The 25,108-nt window shown below is 56.1% G+C and overlaps 1 protein-coding gene across 4 annotated transcripts in view; it reads right to left on the reverse strand.

The window, feature by feature from the left end:
* TNRC18 (trinucleotide repeat containing 18) overlaps positions 1 to 24,011 on the reverse strand; it is a 57,241-nt gene extending 33,230 nt beyond the window's left edge. For 3 of the 4 annotated variants that reach the window (XM_049835504.1, XM_049835503.1, XM_049835502.1), the window contains exons 1-5: positions 23,724 to 24,011; positions 6,321 to 6,446; positions 4,062 to 5,867; positions 708 to 810; positions 89 to 294 (exon numbers count right to left, since the gene is read on the reverse strand). In XM_049835504.1, the coding sequence (XP_049691461.1) occupies positions 89 to 294; positions 708 to 810; positions 4,062 to 5,867; positions 6,321 to 6,446; positions 23,724 to 23,925 (2,443 nt within the window). In that variant the 5' untranslated portion in view covers positions 23,926 to 24,011. The remainder of the gene's footprint in view (positions 1 to 88; positions 295 to 707; positions 811 to 4,061; positions 5,868 to 6,320; positions 6,447 to 23,723) is intronic. The other variant, XM_049835501.1, reaches the window with a different exon arrangement.
* Between the last annotated feature and the right edge of the window lie 1,097 nt (positions 24,012 to 25,108).

The raw sequence follows: 25,108 nt of genomic DNA on the forward strand, positions 1-25,108 counted from the left end.
GCTTCACCGGGCACTTAGCAACACCTCTCTCTGAACTGCATCGGTGTGAACACCCCATGGACACATCGCTCCCTCCCAGAGCACTCACCGTAGGGATGGCCGGCCAGCCACATGGAGGGGCTCCCCGTCCTGGGGAGCCAGGGGTGGGCTGCCAAGTGCGAAGCCGGGTCTGCAGACCAGCGCCCGGAGCCCGTCAAGGCTGGGCCTCCCGTCACCATGAGGTTGGAGTTCAAACCGTTCGTGGCACAGCCAGAGGGGTGTATCCGGGCAAAATCTGCCAGCTCCTTGCTCTCTCTGGTGTTGGAGGAGGCAAGAGAGAGAGTGAGAGAGTGCCCAAGTGCTGCAGGTTACTGTCTGGCTGGAGGAGCCCAGGGTTATGGACCAGTCTGCAGAACAAGCGTGTTTGCAAACCAGGGACAGACAGCCAAGGAGAGCTGCGATGGAGGTGGTTAACATCACGTCCAGAATAAAACATCCCATGTCTCCATCCCTTTGGAGCAGGCATGGATTTGCAGCAGTCTATTAGGATTTCTCTGCTGCATATTTAGGATCTGCCTATAACCCCATGGCACCTCACTCAGCACTACTCTCAGCACCAGCAAGGCTAGTGCCAGCAGCCTCACCAGAATGGATGCCTCCGGACAGGCTGTCCCCAAGCATGGCATGTGGCACTGCAGCAAGAGACCCCATCTTCCTTCAACCCTCACCTGAGCAGCTTCTCCTGATCCCGCTCCAAGCGCCCTGCCAGGAGGTGGCTGTCCCGGTGGCGGCTCCTCTCATCCCCACAGTCATCTTCTGAGCGTCCATGCCCTTAAGAGACAACCCAGCACCATCAGACACAAGAAACAGTCTGGGGAAAGCTGTCCCTGCTCCTCTGGACATGGAGAGGCAGTATCCTGGGAGCCAGCACACCCAAATGCCACTATCCCCAAGACTACATCAGGTTCAAGTCCTAAAGGACTGGGCAAGGCTATCTATGTGATCAGGATATCTCACTAAGGTGGCTCCTGAGAGCAGCGAGGTGCATGTGGTTTGAGGTTTGCGTCTCCAAGCCATCAAGGGACCCGCTCACCAGGCCAGGCCAGTCTCCCAGGACAAGACAGCCACCAGCCTGAGAGCAACAGGACCAACGGGACCGTTTTCGCTGAAAGACAGTGGCAGATTTCCCATCTTGGGGACGAGGCCCAGATAACCCCTTGCATCAAATCACACAGTCCTGCTTAGCACATCTTGCAGGGGGGGGGGGGATTTTATCTCTGCACCTTCTGAAGCATCTTCTGCTCCTGTAAACCAGCCTCGGAGCACAGAGTATACTCTGAATCCCTGTCCTTCTGCAACAGGCAGAACCAACACTACAGACCCTCACAAAACCAGTGTGTTCTGCTCTGCAATTCAACCCATTAACAGGAATCTGCATCCTCTCCAAGCCATGCAACAAGAAAGGGTCTGGCAAGGCAGAGACACATATGGCAGATGAGGGTAAGAGTCCATAAAGGGGGGCTGGATGTTTGGCTGGAGAAATAGCTTGTCCAGAATCAGAACAGCTCTTGCAAATACAGCCTGGCATGGTAGCAGCTGCATCTGCAAGAAGTTAGGAAGCACCTTCACAGGAGCAAAAAGCAGTGCCTCGCTTGGCCCTGCCAGGACCAGGTATTGGGACCACCCTTCTTTTATGTTACCCAAGGTCTTCACCCCAACCGCCTGATATTAGGCTTGCTTTTCCCCATTTTTTTCCCTAGTTTCTTTCTTGCACATGCATTTTTTCCACAATTACCTGCTGCCCCTCTCCGTATTACGCTTTGGTGATACCATACAGTCCTAAATCCCAGCCCTGCTTTCAGTGAGCAGCCAGCCAGTCTAACGGGGCCAGGAGGAAGGTGTTTGCTTCCCCCCAGCTCCCGGTGCTCCCTGCCAAAACATCCTCCGCCTGAGTGATGCTCTGCACCCCGCAGGGCTCAGCGGTGCAGCACAGCCTTGCACGGCTGCACCCTGGCTCCCTGGCAGCCCTTTCCAGGGTCCTCGCTCTCCTGTATGGATAAGGTTTGGCACACGGGAAAACATTTCTGAACATCAAGTCTATTCTGCTGACAGGCAGTCTTTTCAAGGAGGGCTCCGCTGTGTATTTCCACAAACCTGGACAGCCCATGGTTTTTTTGCTGTCAAGTCTCCAATTCCCTCAGCTTTTACTGTCAGAAGGAATCCAGGAACAAGACAACATCTCTCCCAGCTCCTCTCCCCACGGCTCCTTCCATGGGCTTCAGACAGAAAGCAAAGATGCTTTAAAACCAGGCACACACCTCTCCCTCCCGAAGGACTTTCCAAGGTCACCACATTGCCCTTGCAGCCTGCCAAGACGCTGCGTGCAGTGGCTGTCCCCAACCAGCCCCTCCTCAACTCACTGAACTATGCCCCATGCAGTCTCCGTTGCTCAGTTTTACTACCCAGCCTCCACGGCATAAGGCACAGGGGCTCGTGAATCCCTCTGGAGCCCCAGCATCCCTCCCTGCCTCTCTGCCAGCATCCCCACTTGCACACAAATCCCCTTCCACCTCCTAGCCCAGGTTTTCCCCCCTTGAAGCCCCTCTTCGTATTTATTTTCCCCAGTCGATGCCCAACTGCCTGTTCGGTGTCAGCAATATGGAACAAGCCCTTGGTTAACTTGCAGCCTCCCTCCATTCCTTGGCACAAGGTGAGCTGACACCCGCCCCCAGCCTTTTATTAGAAACACATTATTTTGTTATTTTACCTCTGCTCCTCCCTCTCCCATCCACATTACTTGCACTCTGTTATTTATAGATGGGTTTATCATCTTTTTCTCATCCTCCATCCAAATACACACACTTTCTTATTCCTCTAATTCCCTCCTAGCCCCCACCCTGCCAACAGGACGGTCCCTTTTCTGTACAGACTGATGATTGTCCGGACAGTGAATGATCATTTTGTCTATATATATGAACATGACGCACAGACCACATAGAAAAATTCAATCAGTTATGCATGGAGGAAAGGCTTAGGTCCGTTTCCTTGACAACCCATGCCCGGCACTAAATACTTGCATTTTACTTGCCAAATACTACAGATTAGCCAACTAAAGCCTGCTTTCTCCTTCTTAAAAGGTCTAAACATTCAAGCACCGTCCACTCAGTGCAAGCAAGCTAATGTTATTAGACGAATATCTCCTGGCACACAAAGGGGGGGCAGCATTTGGGGGGCGAGAGGAGGAGAAAAGCAGTCTTGTTTTCTGTCTGAAAGCCAACTGCATCACTTAGCAACGAGCCCAGAGGCCTGCCAGAATTCAACCCTTGTTTGCAGCCTTTTAGTTCGGCTCAGTAAATTACATTTAACGCAAGCTGGGAGGGTCTGCGACGATTGAACGGCTGAACAAACAGCTCCCTGTGCTGCCCACGAGGTCCTCGGTCAGCTCCCGCCTGGCTATGGGGAGGGTGACGAGAGGCAATGGGAATGGGAAGAGGGGCTGCTGACTGGGAGAAACTGCCTCTCACCACTGAGGTTCAGGAGAGGGGGGCAAAGGCAGAAAACTGGGAAAGGCGAAGGCTAAAAATGGAAACCCAACCATTGCTCACCGGCCGCTTGCTTTGGCATCGCTCCTTGGCACGCCAGAGTCAAGCTCTCCCCATGCTGGGCAGCCCCCAGGCGTTATCTTGCTACACAAGCCAAACAGAGCACCAAAAAGCTTGCTGGAGGCATCCCCCTCCTGCCAGCACCATAGCCTAAATCAAAACCATGAGATTAAAACACCAGCACAGAAGTGTGTTAAGGGGTTTCTCTGTCACTCCCTTTGCTAACAGGGATCAAACACATGGAAAGGGGTTGTCCTTGGATGTGGGCTGAAGGGATGGAAGGGGGGAATGGGGACTCCCTCTTGCAGGGGAAGTCTTGCTCCCTGCTGTGGTTTACAGCATGCTCTTGGCTGGGAAGGGGAGGCAAAGGGAGCTGAGGATGCCAAACTCAGCTTATGCCACACAGCCCACACTGGGTGGCTGCTCTCCCCAGGGAACAGATCCTACAAGGAATTCCTGAGACAGGTCTGGGCAACCTACCTTTGATGCTGCTGAGAGACAGCGAGCGATCCCGGTCTGCCAAGCTGGGTCCCAGTTTGCTGCTGCTGCTGCTGCTGCTGTTGTCCTTCTGCCGGGCCACGGCCACGGCGATGCCAACGGGCAAGTGCCTCACCTCCACCTCGCCCTGGGAGCCGATGCTCTCACGACCAAAGGATTTGGCACTCTCGGGTCTCTCGGGGTCCCTCTTCAGCTGCTTTGCTGGCTGCTGCAGCAGCAGCTGCTGCACTTTGGAGGCGCCCAGCTGCGAAGAGTCCAACTTCACGTTGCCCAAGCCACCAAAGGGGCTCTTCTTGCCGCAGCTCTGCCGGGACGCAGTCTCCTTGGCAAAGCTGCCGCTGTACTTGATGAGGCTCTGCATGGCTGACCCTTCGCCATGCGAGGCAGGGTGGAGGACGTCCGCAGCACCCCGTGAGCCCACCACCGAGGACCGTGGCAAGCCACTGGGGTCAAGGTAGACCTTCTTGGCTTCCTCCTCCGCCCGGGTGACGTGGTTGTGCTGCGCGGCCAGCACTGCCATCTGCGTGGTGGCAAAGTTGCCCATCTCAAAGGGTTTCCACTTCTGCTCAGGCGGTTTCAGCTGACCATGGTCCAGGTGCTGCCGGGAGGAGTCCAAAGTGCCATAGACCTTTGCCGCTTCTTTGGAGCTGGATCTCTGGAAGCGGTCCCGCTCGCAGGGCCGATGCTCTGCCTCTGGACTCGGCTTCAGCAAGTCCTTGGAGGTCAGGAACTCCCTGCTCTCTGGAGACCCCAGCCCTGGCCGGTTGAGGAAGGGCTCAGAAGTGACCTGTCTCTTCAGCGCCATGGAGTTTGCCCTGATCACCGAGCCCTTCTCCCTCAGAGCCTCCATCCTTTTGGCATCACCATGGCAAGAAAAGTCCTGGGACAAGAGCGTGCGGGAGGCATCTGCGAGGCACCGCTCCGTGGGTGACTGCAACACTCCCACCTTCCCGAGGTCCTTGTCCTTCGCCTTGTTGTCACGGGCCTGCGAGGCGATTTGGATGGGCCCGCTCCTCTCATCGTAGGCTTCGACCGAAGGCACGAAGGTGGGGGCGATGACTTTGTGCTCCCTCCCCAGCTCCTTGGCCGGCGGGAAGATGGTGTACATGCTGGAATGGACGGGCTGCGGAGGGAATGTCGTGGCCGGCGTCATCTTCCCCGGCTGCGAGGGGTGTGGGGACGGGCAGCTGCAGGAGACGTGCAAAGCGCCCACGGAGGGCAGGAGGGGCTCCCCCCGCTTCAGCCGCTCAGCGTGGGCGTGCGCAGAAGGCCTCATGTTCTCATCATGCCGAGCGGGATCCTTGGCACAGCGGTCCTGCTCAGCACCCAGGACCTTCAGCATGGGGTCCCCGCCACCATTGCAGTTGCTGAGGGAAGAGCTCTGCAGCGGGTTCTTGGACTTGGGTTCCCCGCCGCCGGTGACCCTATTTGGCATGTGCTCAGCCAGGAAAGGCGAAAGACGCTCACCGACCTTCACTACCTTCTCCACCACGCTCACTTTCCGGTCGCTGTCGGGCTTGGTGTCCTGCGTAAGGTCTACCACGCTGCGGGGCCGGGGTTCCTCCTTCGGCTTACCCTCCTTCTTGGCAAATGGCAGGGACAGATCGCTCCGGCATGCCCGCTCCTTCCCACCAGGGTCTTTAAGGCCTTCTTTCGAGCTCTTGTGCAGCTGCCCAAGGTCCTTCTCCCGGAGCAAAGTGCTCGATGTGTGGTTGCCTGCGGTCCTTGAGAGGGGAGGCTGTGGGTGCAAAGCAGACTGGCCCGCGTGGCTGGACAGGTAGAACCCATCTGCAGAGAAGAAGCAAACAAAATCACCACGGGCCTCCAGCCCCTTCAGTCCTACACAGAAACAGGTGAGAGTTGGCAAACCAGGAGGGAATGGATTTCAAGGATGTTTCAGAAATGGCCAGGAAGGACAAGAGCAGAGGAGACCAGGCAGGTACCTCCACATGGCCCAGATGGGATGCAGAGCAGCCCTGTCTCCGATGCTGAGCCTTGCGATGCAGCAGCACGTGGGGGCTTCAAGGAGGGACCTGGCTGGGTTCCCTACAACACAGCCACATCCAAGAATTTGCTACTGCTAAGACCAGGAAACACCCCTGGATGATAACCCCGGGGGACTCCTGCTCTTCACCTTTTAACACCCCAGCATCCAGCAGCTCCAGCAGCCAAGACAGCCCAAAGGACAGGGTGAGCACCCCGAGTGACCGAGGGGAATGGCACACGGGGACCCAGACTCACCTTTCTGCGACTCGAAGAGGCTGTGCTGACCCAGCTGGGCCAGGAGAGGACTGCCGGCGCTGGGGGGCTCGAGGTGGCTCAGGGGAATGTATGACGGGTAGAGCCCGTTAGGCAGATGGGAAAAGCCTGCAGAAAATGGGAAACAGAAGAGGGAAACATGTTTCAGCCCAAGCGGCACGCCGCCTTGGAACAAGCCCCGCAGGAGCACAGACTGTTGTGGCTGTCGGTCCCTCGCACGCCAGGAGCAGCGGCTGCGAGGACACATGCGGCAACGCACACCGCGCACAGCCCACAGTGGGGAGCGCTGCTCGGGGCCCCCACTTCAGGTACCAACCCCCCATTGAGGGTACCCCAGCTCGCCCCTTGCACCTCTGCAAGGCTCTAACTTTGCAACCGGTGAGCTGCAAATGGAGTGTACTGCTTTCTGAGCAGAGCCTTAAATCTGCAGGCTGAACAACTAAACTGCCTGGCCGATAAGCTGTTTTATCACAAGTACTGCGACCTGTGGGTGAGGGCACTCCGCAACACACTTCCCGAGCAGCAATAAGACCCTCTTGCCAGCACAGCTTTGCCAAAACAGCCTGTCCCCGCTGCAGCTGCCCAGCACCAGGTACAGGCTTTGGGAAAATGCAAGAGCATCCTCCACAGCAGCTCACACAAAGCATAGTTTCATGTATCCAAAACCAGCATCTTATCCCAGAGGAAGACAAAACAGCAGAAAAGCTGCTACACATCCACAAGCTGATATGAAAGCAGCATGTCCCCAAGGCCCTGCTGCCAGCAGTCTGGATTATGTCCTGGACACTGGGGCCTTCTCCAAGAGTGGGCCCCCCAGCAACATCCTCAAGCAAATAATCATCAGCAGCATTTCATCAATGAATACAATCACCGTAACAGTGGTAATAACACAAGCTTTTGGGTACAGGCAGCAATTCCTCTACAACACTGCCACCAAACGACATCTGCGCAATACTACAAACCCCAACGCTCTGCTAAAACCAGCATCGCAGTTGGTGCAAGCATTAAAAAATGAAAAAAAGCCATCAGTAGAGTCTGAAGGAGCCAGTCAAGCCCTCTGCAAGCCTCCTCCCTTCCCCTCAGACCCCATTAGGAACCAACTTCCCCAAAATTCAATGATCTCACTGAAAGCAACAAGGCAACAAGTTTGTCAAGAGTCCAGCATCTAACTGGATCAAAACAACATCACACCGAAACCCAAGAGGAGACAGAGAAGTTCAGTCCCCGAAGCTGCACGTGGAGCACCATCTGCGAGAGCTAGTCAATATTTCACATTATTTAGACAGCCAGGATCTCTTTCGCATACATGTTTGCATCCCGGCATATGTGCTTCACCGACACGGTGCTCCGCACAGCTCCTGGCCCAGATCCATCGCCCGACAGCTCCCAGCGGCATCACCCGCACATGCCAACCCTCCAGTGGCAGGACCAGGGGACCTGCTGTGCCCACAAAGTTCAACACAGAGCCCATTCCCAGCAGGTAAAACTTGATGTTTAATCTTGTGCTGGGTGCCATGAAGGCACTGAGCACGCACACACATTCATGCCTCTCCTTGGTAACCCCAAAACCTTCACATTGGAGCATTTCCAAACACCTTTTCTTATTCCAGGGCTGGAGATCACTGGGTAGCACCCAGGAGCGCCTACCCCAGCTTAGCTGTGAGCAGCTCCACTCCTCAGCATGTTTCTCTCCGCCGCGTCACCTCCACCGCACCGCTCCGGCACGGCTGGGCTGGCGACAAGCCAGCGTCTGGAGCAGGAGCAACACATTTCTGAGGGAACGTGAGTCCTATCTGGCAGAGCACATGGTTGCAGCACGGCAAACCCCCTGGAGCACCCCATGCCACACCAGCCCAGCAGCCCCGGCCCCAGACATCCCCACATGAGCCCCTTCTTGCAGCCAGACCTCGATCCTGGCTGCAGCCACTCCAGCAACCAAGAGCACTGGCAGGGAGACTGTGGTAAGACGCATCCCATGCTGTAGACACCGCCATGCACAGATGCCCATGGCGCAGCCCCACTTGCACATGGTGCAAGGACATCAAGCCACCTGCAGAGCTCCAGGAAGGGGACATGATCCATTCCTGCCATCCAGCACAGGGACACCTGCACACAGCTTAAGCTACTGGTACCCAAAGAGGCATTTTGGTACCGGTTACATTCCTGGTCCTACTGGGGCAGCTCCCTGCCTGCGGCATCTTATCCCACCCAGGGATAAGGGTCAGCCCCAGCCCCAGCCCCAAATGCTCTGGAGCTTCCTCCGCAACCAGCATTATCACATCACACCACAGGGACCCAGCCTCGGCCCGGGGTTGCAGGAGGAGGAGCAGTAGTGGAAAGGTCAGCCGAAAGAATGAGGGGATGAGAAACTGGGATGGCAGTGGCTGAAGGACAGATGAAATCCCTTCCACCTGCCCAGCATAAGACAAGCTGTCACAGAGGTTCTCTAGCCACCGTGCTGAAGCAGGGAGCATGAGCGGTAACAAGTGGCTTCACGCGCAGTCCGAGCTGGGGACTGGTTCAGGTGGACAGGCTGGGGACCCTGCAAGACAGTCTCACCACCCTAGCTTGGGAAGCAGCAGCAGAACTGAGCTGATGCCACCAGCCAAGCCCCAAAGCCACCTTGTACTGGGCAGCCCTTCCCAGCACCTCCTGCAAACCACGGGAGCAGCGCTGCTCCTAGGAGAGGCATAAGCCCAGCACAGGGGCTCAAAGCACATCCCAAAGCTTTGCAGGTGGAGAAACTGAGGCACCGGCAGGTGCAAAGATTTGCCTGCATCACCCAGCTGACGAGTAGCAAAACCAGAGAGCCACCTGAACCCCAGCCTTGGGTTTACCAGCAACACTGTTTTCCCTTGCTAAGCGCCCAGAGGAGAAGCTGCCCAGGCTGTATTTACCTGGCCTGTTCCCTGCCAAGAGCCACGGCAGGGAAGAGGGATCCGAGCCACAGCCTTCCTGGGGATGAACCCAATGCAAATCCAACCTCAAGGCACTGCCAGAGCATCCCTTCCTCCATACAGCCCGCCAACAGTAATGCTGACGGGCTGGCGTAAGACTCGCACACAGCCCGAAACTTGCTGCCCCACTCCCCCGGGCAGGACCTGGAGGTGAAGCTGCTCCTCCATGTGCTAAGTAGCTGCATTTGCAGGAGGCAGCCGCGGGCAAGTCACTCCCTCCTTGGATCTCCGCGCCAGAAAGTGATGCCAAGGGGAGAAACTCTACCGCAGTGAGCAACGCACAGCTCACCCCAACCATGGGCTTCTGCCAGGAGAAAGGGAGGGGAAAGGGGGAAACCACAACCATCTCCATCTGCCCGCGGCCAGAGCGTTTGCTGAACCAGCACAAGATCCGCTTCGCCCAGGGACACGCCGACAGGTCTCAGCAGGCTAAGCCACGCTCCTCCAGCCAACTGCTCGCCCAGAGGCGGGCTGGCACCACGGCACAGGCAGGGAGGTGAGAGTCGGCAGCGCTGCCAGCACCAGACTGGCTGTGCCCCCCTTCCCTTCCCCTGCCACGCCATGCCAAGCCAAACGCACGTGCCCATCAGCACAGCCTCTGGCTGCCTGGGAAAGGCACCACCACCAAGAATCCCACACAGGTGCTTTGCCAGTGTGGGCATGCACAATCCAAAGCAGCCTGGCTCAGAGGGTAAAAGGGTTTAAGAGGCACAGAGATTGTCCTCAAGCCACCTTAACCCTTCAGGAAGGCAACAGCCAGCAGCCAAAATGCACGTCCCTGCTGAGCTCCCCCTGTCATGCTCCAGTGGGTGTAGTGGATGGGCATGGAGGGGGGACACACACCCTCGCCCCTCCTTCCCAGCTCCAAGATGATAAAACATACCTGCTTTGCATGACTGAGACATAAATCACTAAGGGCTGTTATTAGAGGAACTTGGCGGGTGCAGATGTGTCAGCCCAGTTGAAAACATCTTCTTCATCTTTGCTCAGCTCTCCAAAACGGCATGGGGAGCAGGGGGGAAGAGGCATGGCCGGGTGACTCACCACCAAGAGGGGATGTGACTGATGGAGAGATGAGATACCAGCAACCGCACAAACCGCACACCAAACGTCTGGAGGCCGGAGGTCGTACCGGGGGAAGCAGGAGGGAAATGGGCCCCACGTGCTCAGCCCGCTCGGGGTTTGCCCAAAGCTCCCCAGGAGGAGGGAGCCGCCAGAAAACATCGTCTGGCAGAGGTGGCGAATGCGGGCAGGCGGGCGGACGTGCCCGCAGCAGAGCAGGCTGCCGCATGCCACAGGTCGCCCGGAGTTTTTAACCTGCAGGCTCTCTCCACCTTGGCCCCGCCAGTCCCCAGGCCTGAAATTCATCCCCGGCTGGCCAAGCTGTCCGAGCCTGGGTTGTGAAAGAGCCAGGCAGGATGGGGATATGCTGGTGGGGACACGCTGGAGCTGAACGCATCTCCCCCATGGACACGGCTCCAGCCGACAGTCCAGGCTATATGCCTGATGTGACATGTGTGCACCAGTGCTGGGAAAGCTGCTCCACCCCAGTCTGGCTACAAGCAACCGGACGGCACCTTCACAGCATCCCTGCGCTGCCCTCCATGCTGGCTGCTGACCCAGCGCAGAGGTGACGGCTCACTCAGGCACCCACGAAGGGTCACGGAGAGCAAACAGGAGTGACGCAGAAACACCACTCAATGGGGAATTCACTCCCCTGGTCCAGTTTTCCAAACCAGCTGGCAGCACCAACGCACCAGGGAAAAGTAGCATCCACAAAGCCTCTCCTAGCACCCAGGAATGGCTCTCCCAACCCTGCTGTCACCTCAAAGGGAATCACGCAACAGGACGCAACTGTGTGACAGCCCCGGTGGCCTGGACAGGCAAGCAGGCAGCCACACACGATGCAGGTCGCAAAGCGCACCCCAAAGCCAAGCCCCGGGCACAAGCCATCTTTACCCAAAAAGCCACAGCCCTGTCACCAGAAAGCCAGTGGCCTCCAGTACCCCGGGAGAAGTGAAGTAACTCCCGTCGGCCCCATCTGCCCGTTACGGGTGTCTGCCACTTATGAAATATTTCCAACCGCCGGCATCTTGCCCCATCCTCCCGGGCCATGATGGACAGACACACTGCCAGGAAGCTGGCTGGCACCACACAGCGCTGCGCAAGGGGCTGTGACCACAGAGGAGCCCAAGCCGAAAAGCCTGGTCCCGCGGTCCCTCTGGTCCAAGCCCAGAGGGGCTGGGAAACACAGCAGCAAGGCTTTGGGTTTATTTCCATGAGATGTTTTCAACTCTGGGCACCCAGGGGAGATTTGCAGCCGGGGTCTCAGCTGGCTGCTGGGCTCTGGCACGGAGCAGAAGCCACAGCCGCCCTTGGCTGGGAGCACGGTCACCTCTTCCCCAGTCCGGCTCGCGGCGCCTCACAAGCAGCCAACTGGGACACCAGTCCACGCCACAAACAGCTGGATAAACACTTACGTCCTCATGAATCCCCTTTCCCCCGCAGGGAGGGAGGGGAACCAGGAGAAGTCCAAGCACAGCGAGTACCCGCTGGCTGCCAGACCACATGGGGCCCCTTCCCACCGCCGGCACAACGGCTGCCGTACCAGCACCAGCTGCCCATGCTCACCATCATCAGTACATCCTCGATCTTCTCCCTGCAGAAGCAGCAGCTTCCCGGGGGTGACTTTCTTAGGGCCCCCCCCCTCCAGCACACACTTCCCCATCTCTGCTCCACAACACAGAGGCACACAGCGCGGCGAGGCACAGCCGCAGCTATTTCTCATGCACACATTTATGGCTGCAAACAGCTGAGAGCCGGGAGTGCTGACAGTGTAAATCTTTGCCGCCTCCTCCCCTGTCTGCCAGGGCAGCTCCAGTGACACCCAAGGCACCGGAGCCGCCTTGACTCTGTGCCACGCACGAGACGCCAGCGGTACAAGCAACCGAACACACCGGGCTGAAACCGAAGCCCCCAGATCAGATGAACATGGACTGCAGTGGCAGCCGGTCCCCGTCCCCATCCCCACAGCCCCAAGCCGCTGCCGCCATCACAACCCACCACCCTCTGCCCCAAAACCTGACCCTGCCATATTTACACCCCATGCCACGGGGCTGGCAGCTGCTTCAAAGCCTTAATTTACAGCCTCAATTCTTCGCATCCCCTGAAGGCCTTCAATCTCATCCCCCGGATCCAGAACAGCCAGATCAATTTAACTCCCCGTTTAATCTTCTAAGGGCCCTGGCAAGCTCAGAGACAGCATCCTCCGGCAGGGGGTCCGTGCTCCTGGCCTTTGCCGGCTTGAACACCGCTGCGCCACTTTCCTTCAGCTGCAAAAATCACTACCTTAAAAGCCAAGGCGAGTTTCCCCCCAGCTCAGCACAACTCTCTATTGTTTCTTTTAATTTTATTTTATTCCACACGGTAATCTGTGTCCAGGCTGCTTTATTTTTAAGTGGCTCTTGCTCAATATTTACTATTGCTCGCAGCTGCGTCAGCACAAGAACACCACGCGCTCTTGCCGGGTTTCCGAGGAGCCCTCCTGCAGCCATTACCCCATGCCGATGCCGTGCCATGATTTTAGTGCCGTGCTACCCTCATGGTGAATCACCGTGCTGCCGGGCCTCCCGCAGCCAAGGCACACCAAAGGGCAGGGTGCGTGCACAGGGCATGGAGGGGGTTCCCTGCCTCCATGGAAATTAATATCATCAGGCTGAGCCCTACTGCTCACCTCCATCTCACCCAGGAGCTGGAACAGCCCCAACGCCTCGGAGACGGCGCAGGAGGGGAATATGGGAAGAAGTGGCTGCAAGGGCTCAAAGGCTCGGTGCTCACACCCCAGCTCTGCCCCCAGCATCCTGCAGACTCAGTTTCCACCGTGCAACAAAGCAAATGCAATCCAAGGTATACTGGCGCTTCAGGGCTTCGGGCCGCAAGAGAAGGACACCGACGAGATGCCCTGAAGATCGCCCACAAGGTCACCCACCAGCTCCCTGCTGACAGCGTCTTCATGGGGGACAGCAAGAAGCCACCCTGGTGGGGACCCAAATCCCTCTGGCGGAGGGAAGGTGGCTTTTCCTCCCGCTGGAGGGGCCAGGACGGAAACCACCCGCTGGGACCCTTGACATAACACGCAGCCGGTCTGCAGAGCCTGAAACACGTGGTGTGGGGAGCACTGACCTGGTCCCACATTAGTCCTGACACACAAACACTCGAACCAGTGTCAACGCTCCTGGGTTACTGCTGGCTGCTACAGCAGAAGCTTCTTCTCTGAGCCCCCAGCCTGAAATCCCCGTCGGACGTGTCTCCTTTTCCGCTGGCATAATTAAACCTGACACCCAATGGGGGTGACCAAAACCTCCAGGTTCTCAGTATGCAACCACACGGCTTTCCTCAAATAGGAAACAGCGACTCAGTGGGGTCTTCAGCTCCGCATTTACTAAGACACTGTATGGAAATTAAAAAATAATAATTTTAACACTCAAACTGATTAGCAGAATCCCCAGGAATGCAGAACCTGGCTGCGAGATTGTAGTCCCGTCTTCCTCTCCTGATTTTCTAGAACAGCATCAAAATGTCTTTGCTCTAGTCCATCCCTCATCATGGTGAAGACCCTCCAGCCACTGGTGGGTGGCACAGGGGCCCTAGGGCTGATTCTGCTCCCAGCACCGGACGCACACCTTCGTTGCAGGTGCTCCCCCTCCTTCCTAAGCACAGAAATTTAACCCACTCCATTTTTTAAATTTTTTTTTATATCACCCAAACTCAGCACAGAAGATGCGATGCAAACAAAGTGAGGCCCCCCCCTCCCGGTAAGCCAAGCCCTGCCTGCGCAATTAACCCAGCAACACCCATGTGCTGGCTGAGCCGCTGTCCCGTGCCTTCGTTAGAAAAGAGCTCGTTACCCTTCGCTGCCAGAGCCCGGCGAGCTACAGAAGCTCGGTGGGGTGAGATTATTGTGGGATGGCACGGGTGCTGGTCCCCGCATCACCTGCACCAAGTGCCTGCCAGCAGCAATTAAATCAGCCTTCAAAGAGAGATCCCAGCTTTCCCAGCACCATTAGCTGTGCCCTGGAGGGAACATGGTCTATTTTCAGCCACAATGACTTAAGACCAGGTCACCAGCAGGTTAAATGGGACTGTGCAGCATTATCTCCCTGCTCTCCCATTGAGAAATTAAACACTGCTGCGTGACGGGCAGCAGCCAGCCCTGCGGACGCACGCCGGGGTGCCCACGGAAAGGTAAATGCCACCTGCCCTCTCCACCCCTCGGCTTCCCATTGCCGGCCGTGGCCACCCACTGCTCTGGCTGCCTTCCCGGTGTGGGGTTGGTGGGTGGGGGGCCACAGTGGGATCATCCCTGGGTTCCTCCTGTCTCGCACGGTGAGGGCTCACAGCCAGGATGGTCCCCACCATGCCCAAGCCCAGGTGTGCTGGAAGGAGTCTCAGCACCCCCCATTCTGCAAACCTAAGCCCACATGGTGCCAAGACCGGGGCTGCTCATCTCGCCCTTTCCTCCAGAAATCAGGTGGCCTGACCACAAGTCCCCAGGCTGGGGACTGCCCCAAGCCACCAGTTTCACCAAGGTTTCACCAGGGCCACCAGAGAGGTGGTATCTCCTCACAGCAGCTCAATCCGCTTTGCCGGGAGGACCACCACCAAAACCCGACCAGCCACCCCGCTAACATCTGGCAGGGAGGCAGCAGCTGGATGTGGGTTTGTTTTGCCTCCCAGGCCCCTGCCAGGCGCAGTCAGCACGAGCCGGGATGACTCAAAGCCCTGGGAGATGCAGCCTCCGTCACTGCTTATTTTAAACCTTTTTGTTTGAAAAGCGGCTGCCATGGCTCCGTGCCTGGCAAAGGGGGGTGGCACTGCAAGGGTAAACTGAGGCACAAAGCGGCACAGCAGTCCGACCAGACCTGAACGCCCCAACACCAACGTGTGAGCGCTCAGCGAACAGCCAGCAACCACCACATGACATGGGGGTCCCAGCAGCAAGAGGGGACTGGCTCCAAGAAACATCCCAGGGCTGGAACGAGGACATTGCCAATGAGCCAGCCATGTTCAGTCAGCTCCAGCTTCATGACTCCTGCTTGGATACGGCATGGCCAGGACAGGATAAGCGCAAGGTGAAGCCGGAGACGCCCACATGTAGTGCTCCGTGTGCCATGGGGGTGAACTCATCCCTCTCCCGGAGCCCAGCGCTGACCTCCACGGCATCTGCAGGGACCAAAACCACCCCGAGAGAAATTCAGCAATGGGCTGCAGACATCTGGGGGTCGAAGAAGATGCACAGATGGAGCACAATCCCATAAGCCTCTTTTCCTTAGGAAACCAGGCTCAAAAGCTCAGGCTCTCCAGCGTCTCCCAGCCTCTCCTCCTGACCCCACATTCAGCCCTTTTTCCTTCCAGAGTCTCCTACCCCCCCACACATCCTCCCGAACATCAGCCCACACCACCTTTTCTGCACCGAAAAAGCGCTGAACCGTGAAGCAAAGGGATCTTTGCAACCAGCAAACACCCAACACTGCACACCTCCCCATCACTGATAATGGGAGATAAACGCAGAGGCAAATATTATGGTGGTGCGGTTTAATTCCCGATGAATTATGCAAATCCATATTCAAATTGAAGCACAGCCCTTGGGCTCTTGACAAATTGCCAACCTGGCCCTGATGTCAGAAGGCAGGGACAGCCAGCCCTCCGTCAGGTGAAGCACTAGATGGATGTCCTATATATCTATATATACACACGCATATGTGTTTGCACATCTCAACCAGGCAGACCAAGGAGCAAAGAATGATTCAAGAGTGACTTCTGCATTTCTCCTTTCTTCCAGCTGCGTTTAGCCTGGCCAGGGAAGGCCACCGAGCTTTCGTGTCCTCCACAAGATGGAAGCGGCTTGGGTTGACGGTGAGATTCATAGCAGGAAAGAAGATAAAATTCACCGTGGCTGGGGCTGGAAAGGAGGGGAGGCAGAGGGGGGCAGGACAGGAAAGCCTAAAAAGCTTGCACCGATGTGAATGTCAGCCCTGAAGCCAAGGAAAGGAAGAACTGTCCACAAAATAGTCACAGAGAGGGCTCATCTGATGAAAGTAGGAATTTCCGATCCCACACAAACCCCCGAACACCCATTAAAAGCAGAAGAAGAATCACCGCTTTGTGTCGCTAATCTCATTAGGGAGAAAGCCCCGCTGTAGCGCTGGGATTGCAAAGGGAAACCCCGGCACGCTGCGCACGCCTGGAGCCCGGCATGGTGTGCCTGCCCAGCAAACCACAGCCACGGCAAAGGCGTGCTGGGCTTTCACCGGCACCCCAGAAAGCTGCCTGCACCCACCTTTACTCGCCTGCCTGGATCTTTACTTGCCGGAGTATTACCTGCCTGGCTTGCATGCGACGTGGCATGTAGGATGCCTCTCCACCTAGCAGATGATGACACAGAACACCAGACTTACACACTCTGCACGGTCGTAATACAGGGGCTATTTCATTCACATGCTGCTATGGGCACTGCCTGCAAGCAGCAAAGAGCCAAATCCCTTCAAAACCCTTCCTCCCAAACACGCTGCCCATTTCAATTATTATTTTTATTTTTTTTTAATTAAAAGCAATTAAACCAAATGTATTAAAGGCATGTTCGAGCCACAGGGAATTCTGCTGAGAAGGGATCAAGGGCAGAAAGGGAAGCACGGGCAATGTATCTAACCACCAAACATAAAAAGGGATCTTTGCTCGCAGTAACGCGGCACGGTAAGATGGATGACAGCAGAAGCAAGAGCAACCTTTGCAGAAGTTGCTGGGGATACAGATCCAGAGAGACGGGGCCGAGTGCCTTGGAATCTCCGTTATTCCCCTAAAAAGGCACATTCTCTCCCAAACATACCGCATCACTCCTTCCGTTGCTCTGAGCCCACCATGTTTAGCTTGCCTGCCTGCATCCAGCTCCTTCAAAATGGCTCTTTGGCCACTGCTACACTGGCAATAAAATTTATTCCCAAGGTCACTTCAATCCTTTTGCCACTATTTCAAGTCTTGCTGGATTTGAACAAAAAACAGCCTCAGATATACCGAGCCCTCCCTCACCCCCTCCTTTCTGCCCATCACCTCCCTGATTTAGAGATACCAAACTCTCAACTACCTTTCGCTTCCCATAACCGTCAGCGAGAACAGCTGGAGAGGAAAACCGGAGCATATTGTGCACCCAACAGCTGATCCTCACGGCGTGGGGAGAGAGCCCAACTGTCACCGCCGCAGCGCTGCCGTACGGCAGGGCTCCTGCCGCACCGTCCTCCCCAGCCAGCGTGGACGGGGATGGGTATAAAGAGTTTATGCGGTTGCCATCCCCTTGGTGTTAAAAAGCTGGAGAGAAGCGAACGATAAGCAACGCAAATAAATAGCAGAGAGAGAAGGTGGTTTTCCCCAGCCAGTAGGTGCGTCGCGATGCCTGCAGACATCCAGTTGTGCCATCCCAGAGTGAAGCCAGCCAGAAACGCAAGGAGAAGAAAAACCCCAAATCCTCATGGCCAAGGAGAGGCAGCACCCTGCAGGGCAGCCAGGCCGGAGTGCTCCCCTCCCAAACTTGCTTTTTTAAAGAGCATCCCCAGCTGGAAAAGCCAGCGAGGGGCTGCCGCAGCTGGATGCGGTGCTGCTCCCTCGCCCCGGCCCTGCAGGCAGGGAGCTCGGGGCTCCCCCCGCCTTCCCCAACCCCACCTGCATTTTCGGGTCGGTTCAGGGCCCACCATGCTCTCCGTTTTCAGCAGCGAGGCATAACAAAGCACTCCCTTGTCCTCAGCACCTCGAGCAGGCGATGCTGGATCACATTACCTAACCCAGACCAACATCTCCCCATCCCGGCAAGGCAGCTTTCGTGTCAGCACATGCCAGGCTGGCCCCGATTCCCTGCACCACCTCCCGCCCGAAGCTTTAACTGGACCAGTTTAGTACACGCCGAAAACACACGGGGCCTTGTTTCAACTCGTCGGGCACTAACCCCAGCTAAAGGAGGTGATCCGACAGCCTCCCGCCGGTCGCAGCCGCGGCTGAGCCACAAGGCGCTCACCTGGAAGGCTGCCGTAACAATGTTAATTCCCCTTAACAATGTTCATTTCCATATTCATCAGAAGATGGTGAAATGACAAGATGGGGGGTTATTTACTATATAATTATAAACTAATTTCAGCTTTACCCTGGGTTATCCTAGGAAAGAGATCTAAAATTTCCCTTACGAAAGCCCTGCTCTGCTAACCATGTCTGCAGCGAAATTAATTCCCGGTGATTTCCATTTCTCCAACAGCTGCTGTGCTGGGAAAGAGCAGGAGCCTGTCCCCAATGCCAGGGACCTGCCTGGTGCCCCATGCCATCCCCAGCTAGGATTTCTAACACTGGCACATCCTCCGGATCACATTTTCACTGGCACACCAACAGTTGGGGCTGGGACCAGTGGTTGTCCAACCCCGCGCCAAGAAGACTCGGTGCTGGGTGGGGGGCAAGGCTCGCCAGGTGTGGGAGAAGGGCTGCTAGAAACCACGCTAATAAAGCACATCTTTACAGGCACCCTGTATCAGAGGCAGGGCCAGGCTCCTGCCCATTCAGCTGGGGAAGGTATTAGAAACCCTAACACAGCGGAGGATCCTGCAGGACCTCGCTCCGAGCAAGTTTACGTCACCGCGTTGGCTCTTGGGCTTTCATCCGTGGTCCAAGCCCAACGACCCTACCACCAGCTACTGCCACTTGGGATGGGAACTTCACCTGGGGCTAGAGGACAGGGTGGACAGTCCTTCCCACCCCTCCTGAAGGACGGAGATGCCACCCCACAACGCACCCAACCACCACGACCTTGGGGAAACCACTGGACATCAGAGAAACACATCCCCAGCACCCCAGAAACGCATGGTGGGAGACTGCAAAAATGCAGAAGTCCCTTTTTTTCCCTCCCATTTCATCCCCACTGCAAAACCGGAGACCGCTCCTGCCTTGCTCACAGCCTACAAGTTGGCCGCGGGCCCAAGGGAGCTGCAGGGGCATCATTTAATGGCCGAGCCCTTCCTCCGCCCCCGGGGATGCCGGGTGTAAATGGGAAAGCGTGAGGGGTCTGAGCGCAACATCCCTGCCCCGCGCAGGCCAGCATCACCTCCCCGAACCCTATCGGGACAAGCTCACTGCTCTGCCTGAAAACACATATCAAAAAGCATCTAATTTCACCGGGGCCCCAAGGGAGGAGAAACATCTCCCCAGGCAGGTCTCCAGCCAGTCCACATTCCTCCCAGTGTTACACCGAAAGCCCCTGTCCCAAGGAGCCCCCCACGCTCAGCCCCTCGCACCACCCCCTGGGCGGGCAGGGAGGGGGAACCGCGATTTCAAGGGCCATTAAACACCGACAGTATTTTCCTTGGAGCATCAAAACCGAAAAAATTCCACCGCTGGTCCGGGAGCCCGGTCCTTCCCAACCCAGCTACGGGGAGGAGGTGGGCACAGCTCAGTCCAGCACCGCATCGGTGCTATCCCGGCGTCTCCTATCAGCAAAGCGATTTTAGCACGGATGCAGTTTAGATGAGCAAATTGTGCTTCTGCTGGCACCGCCGACGGCAAGGCCTCCTCTGCAAAATCTGCGGGCTCAGCAGAAGCACAATTTTGCCATTATAAGGATGGCTACAGTGGGATTTTGCTGGCACAGCAAAGCTCTCCTGGGAGGGAGGGTATTTTTTTTTTTTCCCCCCCTATGCTCCGACCTGGCCCAGCTGTCTGGAAAACTTCTCCCTGGGCACAACAGGCCTGGAAGCAGGGATGGTCTCCAATCCACCTTAAATCCCTGCATTTGAATGCATATGCTAATGTGGAAGTAGGAAAGCAAGCAAACCAAAATCTCTCCCCTCACCTGACCACCTTCCTTTCAGCCACTGCTTTCGAGCTGGATTTAGCACAAAGTCAGCTCTGCTCATACAGGTGTGTCCCTTTTCCCAGGCACTGGAAAGTGTTTCTGAAGCATATTTTAATGGAAGAGGCTGGGCATCCTTTTATACAAACACAGATCTGCTCCGGTGGCAGCCCCCCCCCCCCCCCACATATCCCACCCAAGAAAGGATACCTGAGTACACAGCAAAAAACAGATTTTTATTATTTTAAACTCAGAGAGTCTTTCTTGCACGTGCATGATATTTGCTCGCACACAGACCTGCTGCTCGGCAGGGACGCAGTCCCAGAGCAGCCCTTCACAATCGAGTCCAAGGGAGCCTTTTCCACCTCCCCCAAAACACAGAAGCTGCCAAGGACAACGCACCCACCGCGGGATGGAGCCGGGACCAGGACCCTCGCTTCGACCCGAAGACGGCGGGGTAGGGAAGGAGCAAACCTATAAACCCCTCCATGTTTTGAGCCGCGGGCTGCAGAGCAGAGCAAGCTACTGCTTTAATGGACTCGGCCGCCCAGCTCCATCGATTGCAGCCTCTTTTCATGCAATGTCTTCCCGACAAGCTCAGCCGCTGCCAGGGATAAAATTCCATTGCAAACAGTCACCTTCCTCCCCCAGCCCTCAGCAGGGCCCGTTGGGAGCACCCCGCTGCTCTTCAGCCCCCGTAACCTCCCCTGCCCTCCTTGGGGATGGGGAGATGGCGATGCCCAAGAGCGAAAGGGGGGACACGGGATGGCAGCCCCGCAGCCGAAGGCTGGCTCACCTCCCGCCTCAGCCTCCGTGTGCTTCCAACAAAGGGGCTTCTGTCCCCGTCCCCCCTGCCTGCACGGCAGTGGCCGAAACGCTACCATGGAAGAGAAACCCCCCAGGGAAAGAGCCAAGGGTCCAGGGGTCACTGCACACAGTCCAGGCACCCATATTTTGGCACTGGGGCAGAGCCCGGACTGCCGTAATGAGCAGAGGGTACGAGAAAAAATAAGGAGTTGGTGCTGGCGATAACTGGATTCTCAAATATGGCCAATCGCGCTATTTTTACAGGGGCGTATTTATTTTAGGAGGACGCTGGGACGGATTCAACAGTCTCTTTCTTCAGCCTGGCGGTATTTAAAGATCGGTTTGAACTGGCTCTATTTAAAGGCTTTGCCTCCTGCCCACTTTTCTTAACCCCTTGCACAAGCCTTTGCTTTCCACCCTTCCAAACCCCTCCTAAAAACAAAACAAACCAAAAAAAAAAACCCACAACAACAAAAAAAAACACACACACCAATATCAACACTGCAAACACAAACCTACAAAGGGCCCCTCCGCAGCAGGAAGCAATCATCATTTCAAACGATATTGTTAAAGCCGTAAAAAAAAAAAAAACAACCAATAATCCCTGCCTAACCCACTGCTGTGGTATAATGGAAGTTTCAACTGTTAATTGTACGTATCTTTTTAATGCAGTTTAGCCTGGTTGTGAATTGCCGTGCCATGAAGAAGCTGATCTCACAGAGCAAGCTTTGCGAGCAATCATCCTGGGGAGCGCACAGGGGAGAGCTGGGCACCACGGAGGTGCAGGTGGGAATGGGGGAGATTTTCAAATAATTCAGAGAAATGAAAATAAAAATACTAAGAATACATTAAGAAAAAAAGCAAAACATTGGAGGGATCACAAAACCCATTCCCTCTGTGAGGGGCCCCAAATCCAAGGCTCGCTCCCAGCCCAAGGGCTCGCGGCGCAGTGGGAAAGCTTGTGGACGGCGGCAGGGAGCAACGCTTTGTCGGCTCAGCCAGAGCTCAGCACCTCCCTCCCAGGCTGCCTGGATTTCAGGGAAGCACCAGAAAAGGAAACTTTGGGAGGAGAAATAAAAGAAAACAAAAAAAAAAAAAAGAAAAAATCACCCAATAAAAAAAAACACCAAACAACAACAAAAAAAAGAAACAACCCGCACTCAGTTTGGCTTGAGATTGTCCAGACAAATTTTTGTAGAGCTTGTATTCTGCTTTAGCAGGAGGTGGAGGCGGGGGTGTGGGGGGAATACCGAGAACAAAAAAAGGGAGGGAAAAAAAAAACAGACAAAAGGGAAGGAAAAAAGGTGTTTGCCCATGTGCTTGGCTTCATAGCCGTTCGCTTTACACCTCTCCTCTTAGCACCTGGGAAATTGGCACTGCCACCTAGTCTAAAACTAATAAATCTTTTTCCCTCGATTCGGGCTGCTTCCTTCTCTGCAGATGTTGGCAATCAGGTTTGCAAATTTCAAAGTCATTCATCCCGGGCGGCTGGGAGAAAAGCAGGTTTATTATTGCAAAACCTGTCACCCTCCCAACGCCTAAAGTAAACTCCGAGTCACCTCTCCACGCCCAGGGGAAAGAAAGGGGAAAAAAAAAAAAAAAAAAAATAGAGCCAGAGACGGAAATCAAACGGTCAGAAATCCCTCGCGTCCTCCCAGGGCAAGCTCGGCGGCAGCTCGGCAAAACAACGGGCAGCAGTGCGGGCAGAAGGGTGCTGGCAGCGTCCTCCCGGCGGCTGCCGGACCCCGCGTTATCCCCTCCTGCGAGTCGCTGGGAAAGGGAGATCGCAAAGGGGGAAAAAATAAAAATTCCTCAAAAAAAAAAAAAGGAATTTAAGCAAATAAATAAAAAGCTGACTGGGGAAAAAAAAATAAAGTCCGTACATTTCAACGTCTGGTTTTTTTGGTTGGTTTTTTTTTTTTTAATGCAGAGGCAGTCGCGGGGCTGCCCAGGGATGGAGCGGGTCGAGAAGGGGGAAAAATACAAGGAGGGAGCAGCCTCTAGATGGAAGTTTTGTTTGCAGGTTTAAAAAATAATAATTACCAAGGAAAAACAAAAAAGAAAACACAAAAAAACACCAAAACCCGCACTGCCGGCAGCGCTGCCCAGGGGAAGCAGGGACCGCGGCTGGGCTCGGGCTGCACCGCCGCCCTTCCCGAGCGCCGGCCCGGAGGGAAATTACCAAAACTGCGCCGTTTTGCCCCTTTTTCCAGCCGGAGGGTGTTTTTTTGCCCAGCCGTGAAGCACCCGGCGGGGCAGCGCAGCCCCGTCCCCTCCGCACCCCGATCTACTTCTCTCCCAGCCTTCCCGAAAATCGGCTTTATTCCTCGGATTTATTCCACAAAACACCCGCAGCCGCCTCGGCGGGGATTTTCCTCGGTGCCAACAAAACCGTGCGCTGGGCGGGGGGGGATATTTTTATCTGTTAGGAGCGATTTTTGTCCCCATTCCCTTATTTTTTTTCACCACTCCTTTTTTTTTCCCCGCATTCCCCTATTTTTTTCCCCCCATTCCCCTGTTTTTTTTCCAAACCAAAGCCAGGCGAAGCAAAAAAAAAAAAAAAAACCCTAAGGGAAAGCATGCGAAAAAGCTGCAAGCGTACATCTCTATTATTATATTTTTCTGCCTTTAAAGCCCTGCGGGCTGCCGGCCCCGGGGGTCCGCAGCACCGTCCGCTGCCCGCAGAGGAGGGAAAATGGGGGGGTCTGCCGGTGGAAGGGGGGGTGGGAATCCGCGGAGCCTTACCCGGGTGGGAGTGGAGGCTGATGCCCGATGCGAGGAACTTGCCGGGCTGGAGGGCGGCGGGGAGCCCGGCGGCCATGGGACCGGCGGCGGGGGCCAGGCGGCCGGTGGCTCCCAGGCGGTGGCTCTCCATGGCCAGCCCGGAGAGCAGCGGAGGGGGGCCGTGTACCGAGCGGGGGGGCCCGAAATCTCGGCCATCCATCATCCACTCGCCGGCTTCAAGGAGTCTCCCGGATCGCTGTCGGTGCCCGCCACCGCCTTCCCCCCCCCCCCCGCCCCCCACCCCCCTCCTCCTCCTCCTCCTCCCCCAAAAAATCAGATGGTTTTCAAAAATAAGGCGTCCAAGCGTCCCATGGCGCGGTGCAGGGAGCCAGCCCCGGCGCGGCGGTCTCGGCGCTGCCTGCAAAAGAGAAGGGGGGTACGGTGAGCCAACCTGCCCCGACCCCCGATCCCAGCCACCCCCAATAAATGCCCCCCCAAAAACCCACCCTCACCCTCCCGACCGGGGCGGGGGGTGGAGTGGGGGGGTGAGAGAGTGGAGAGGGAATAATAATCCAAGGAAAACTTGTGGCAAAGGGCGGGGAAAAAAAAAAACCAAACTTAAGTATTTAATTTTTTTCAAAAGAAGTGTTAAATTTGTCACCCCCAAAGCCGGGGAGCGCCCCGCCGCAGCGCCCGCAGCCCGGCTCCGGCGGGACCGACCCGGCGGGGAATCGGCATGGCATTTCTCTCCGCGGAGGGCAAGAAAACAAACACCAAAAAAAAAAAAAAAAACAAACCACCAAACAAATCCTAAAAAAAAATTTTTTTTTTGTTTTGTTTTTGTTTTTTGTTTTTTCCGTGGGGATGCTTTACCCCGCCGAAAGCCGTCCCGGGCAGCGGGAGGCAGCTCCCGCCGGGGAAGGGGCTCCGGCAGCGGCATCGCTTCCCCAGCTCCGTTTCTCGTTTCTTTTCCCCCATTCCCAAAGCTCCAAACCGCCGCTTGGGTGGGTTTTGGGGTTGTTTTTTCCCCCCCCCTCCCGTTTTTCCCAGCGCCGCTCCCGCTCGGGAAAACAAAACACGTCTTATTATTTCCCAACAGAGTGAAAAAAATATATATATTGAAAATATATATATTTGTACTTGCAGCCTGATGAAACGATCCCCCCGCCCGTCGGGTTTTGCACCGGGATAGCGAGAAATAATAAACACTGCGGGGAATAAAGTGGGTTTTTCTCTCTCCCCCCCCCCCCCCCCCCTTCCCCAGCGCTCCCGGAGCCCCGGGAGCCGCCGCTCCGCTCCGCCCCGGCTCCGCCGCCCTTCCCGGCTCCTCGCCGGCCGCTGCCAGCGCGGGGGAGGGGGGGGGGGGGGGTGCCGGGCCAAGAAATGATTAACAAAAAAAGAAAAAA

This window comes from Accipiter gentilis, chromosome 33 (assembly GCF_929443795.1).
Source record: "Accipiter gentilis chromosome 33, bAccGen1.1, whole genome shotgun sequence".
Taxonomy (NCBI): domain Eukaryota; kingdom Metazoa; phylum Chordata; class Aves; order Accipitriformes; family Accipitridae; genus Astur; species Astur gentilis.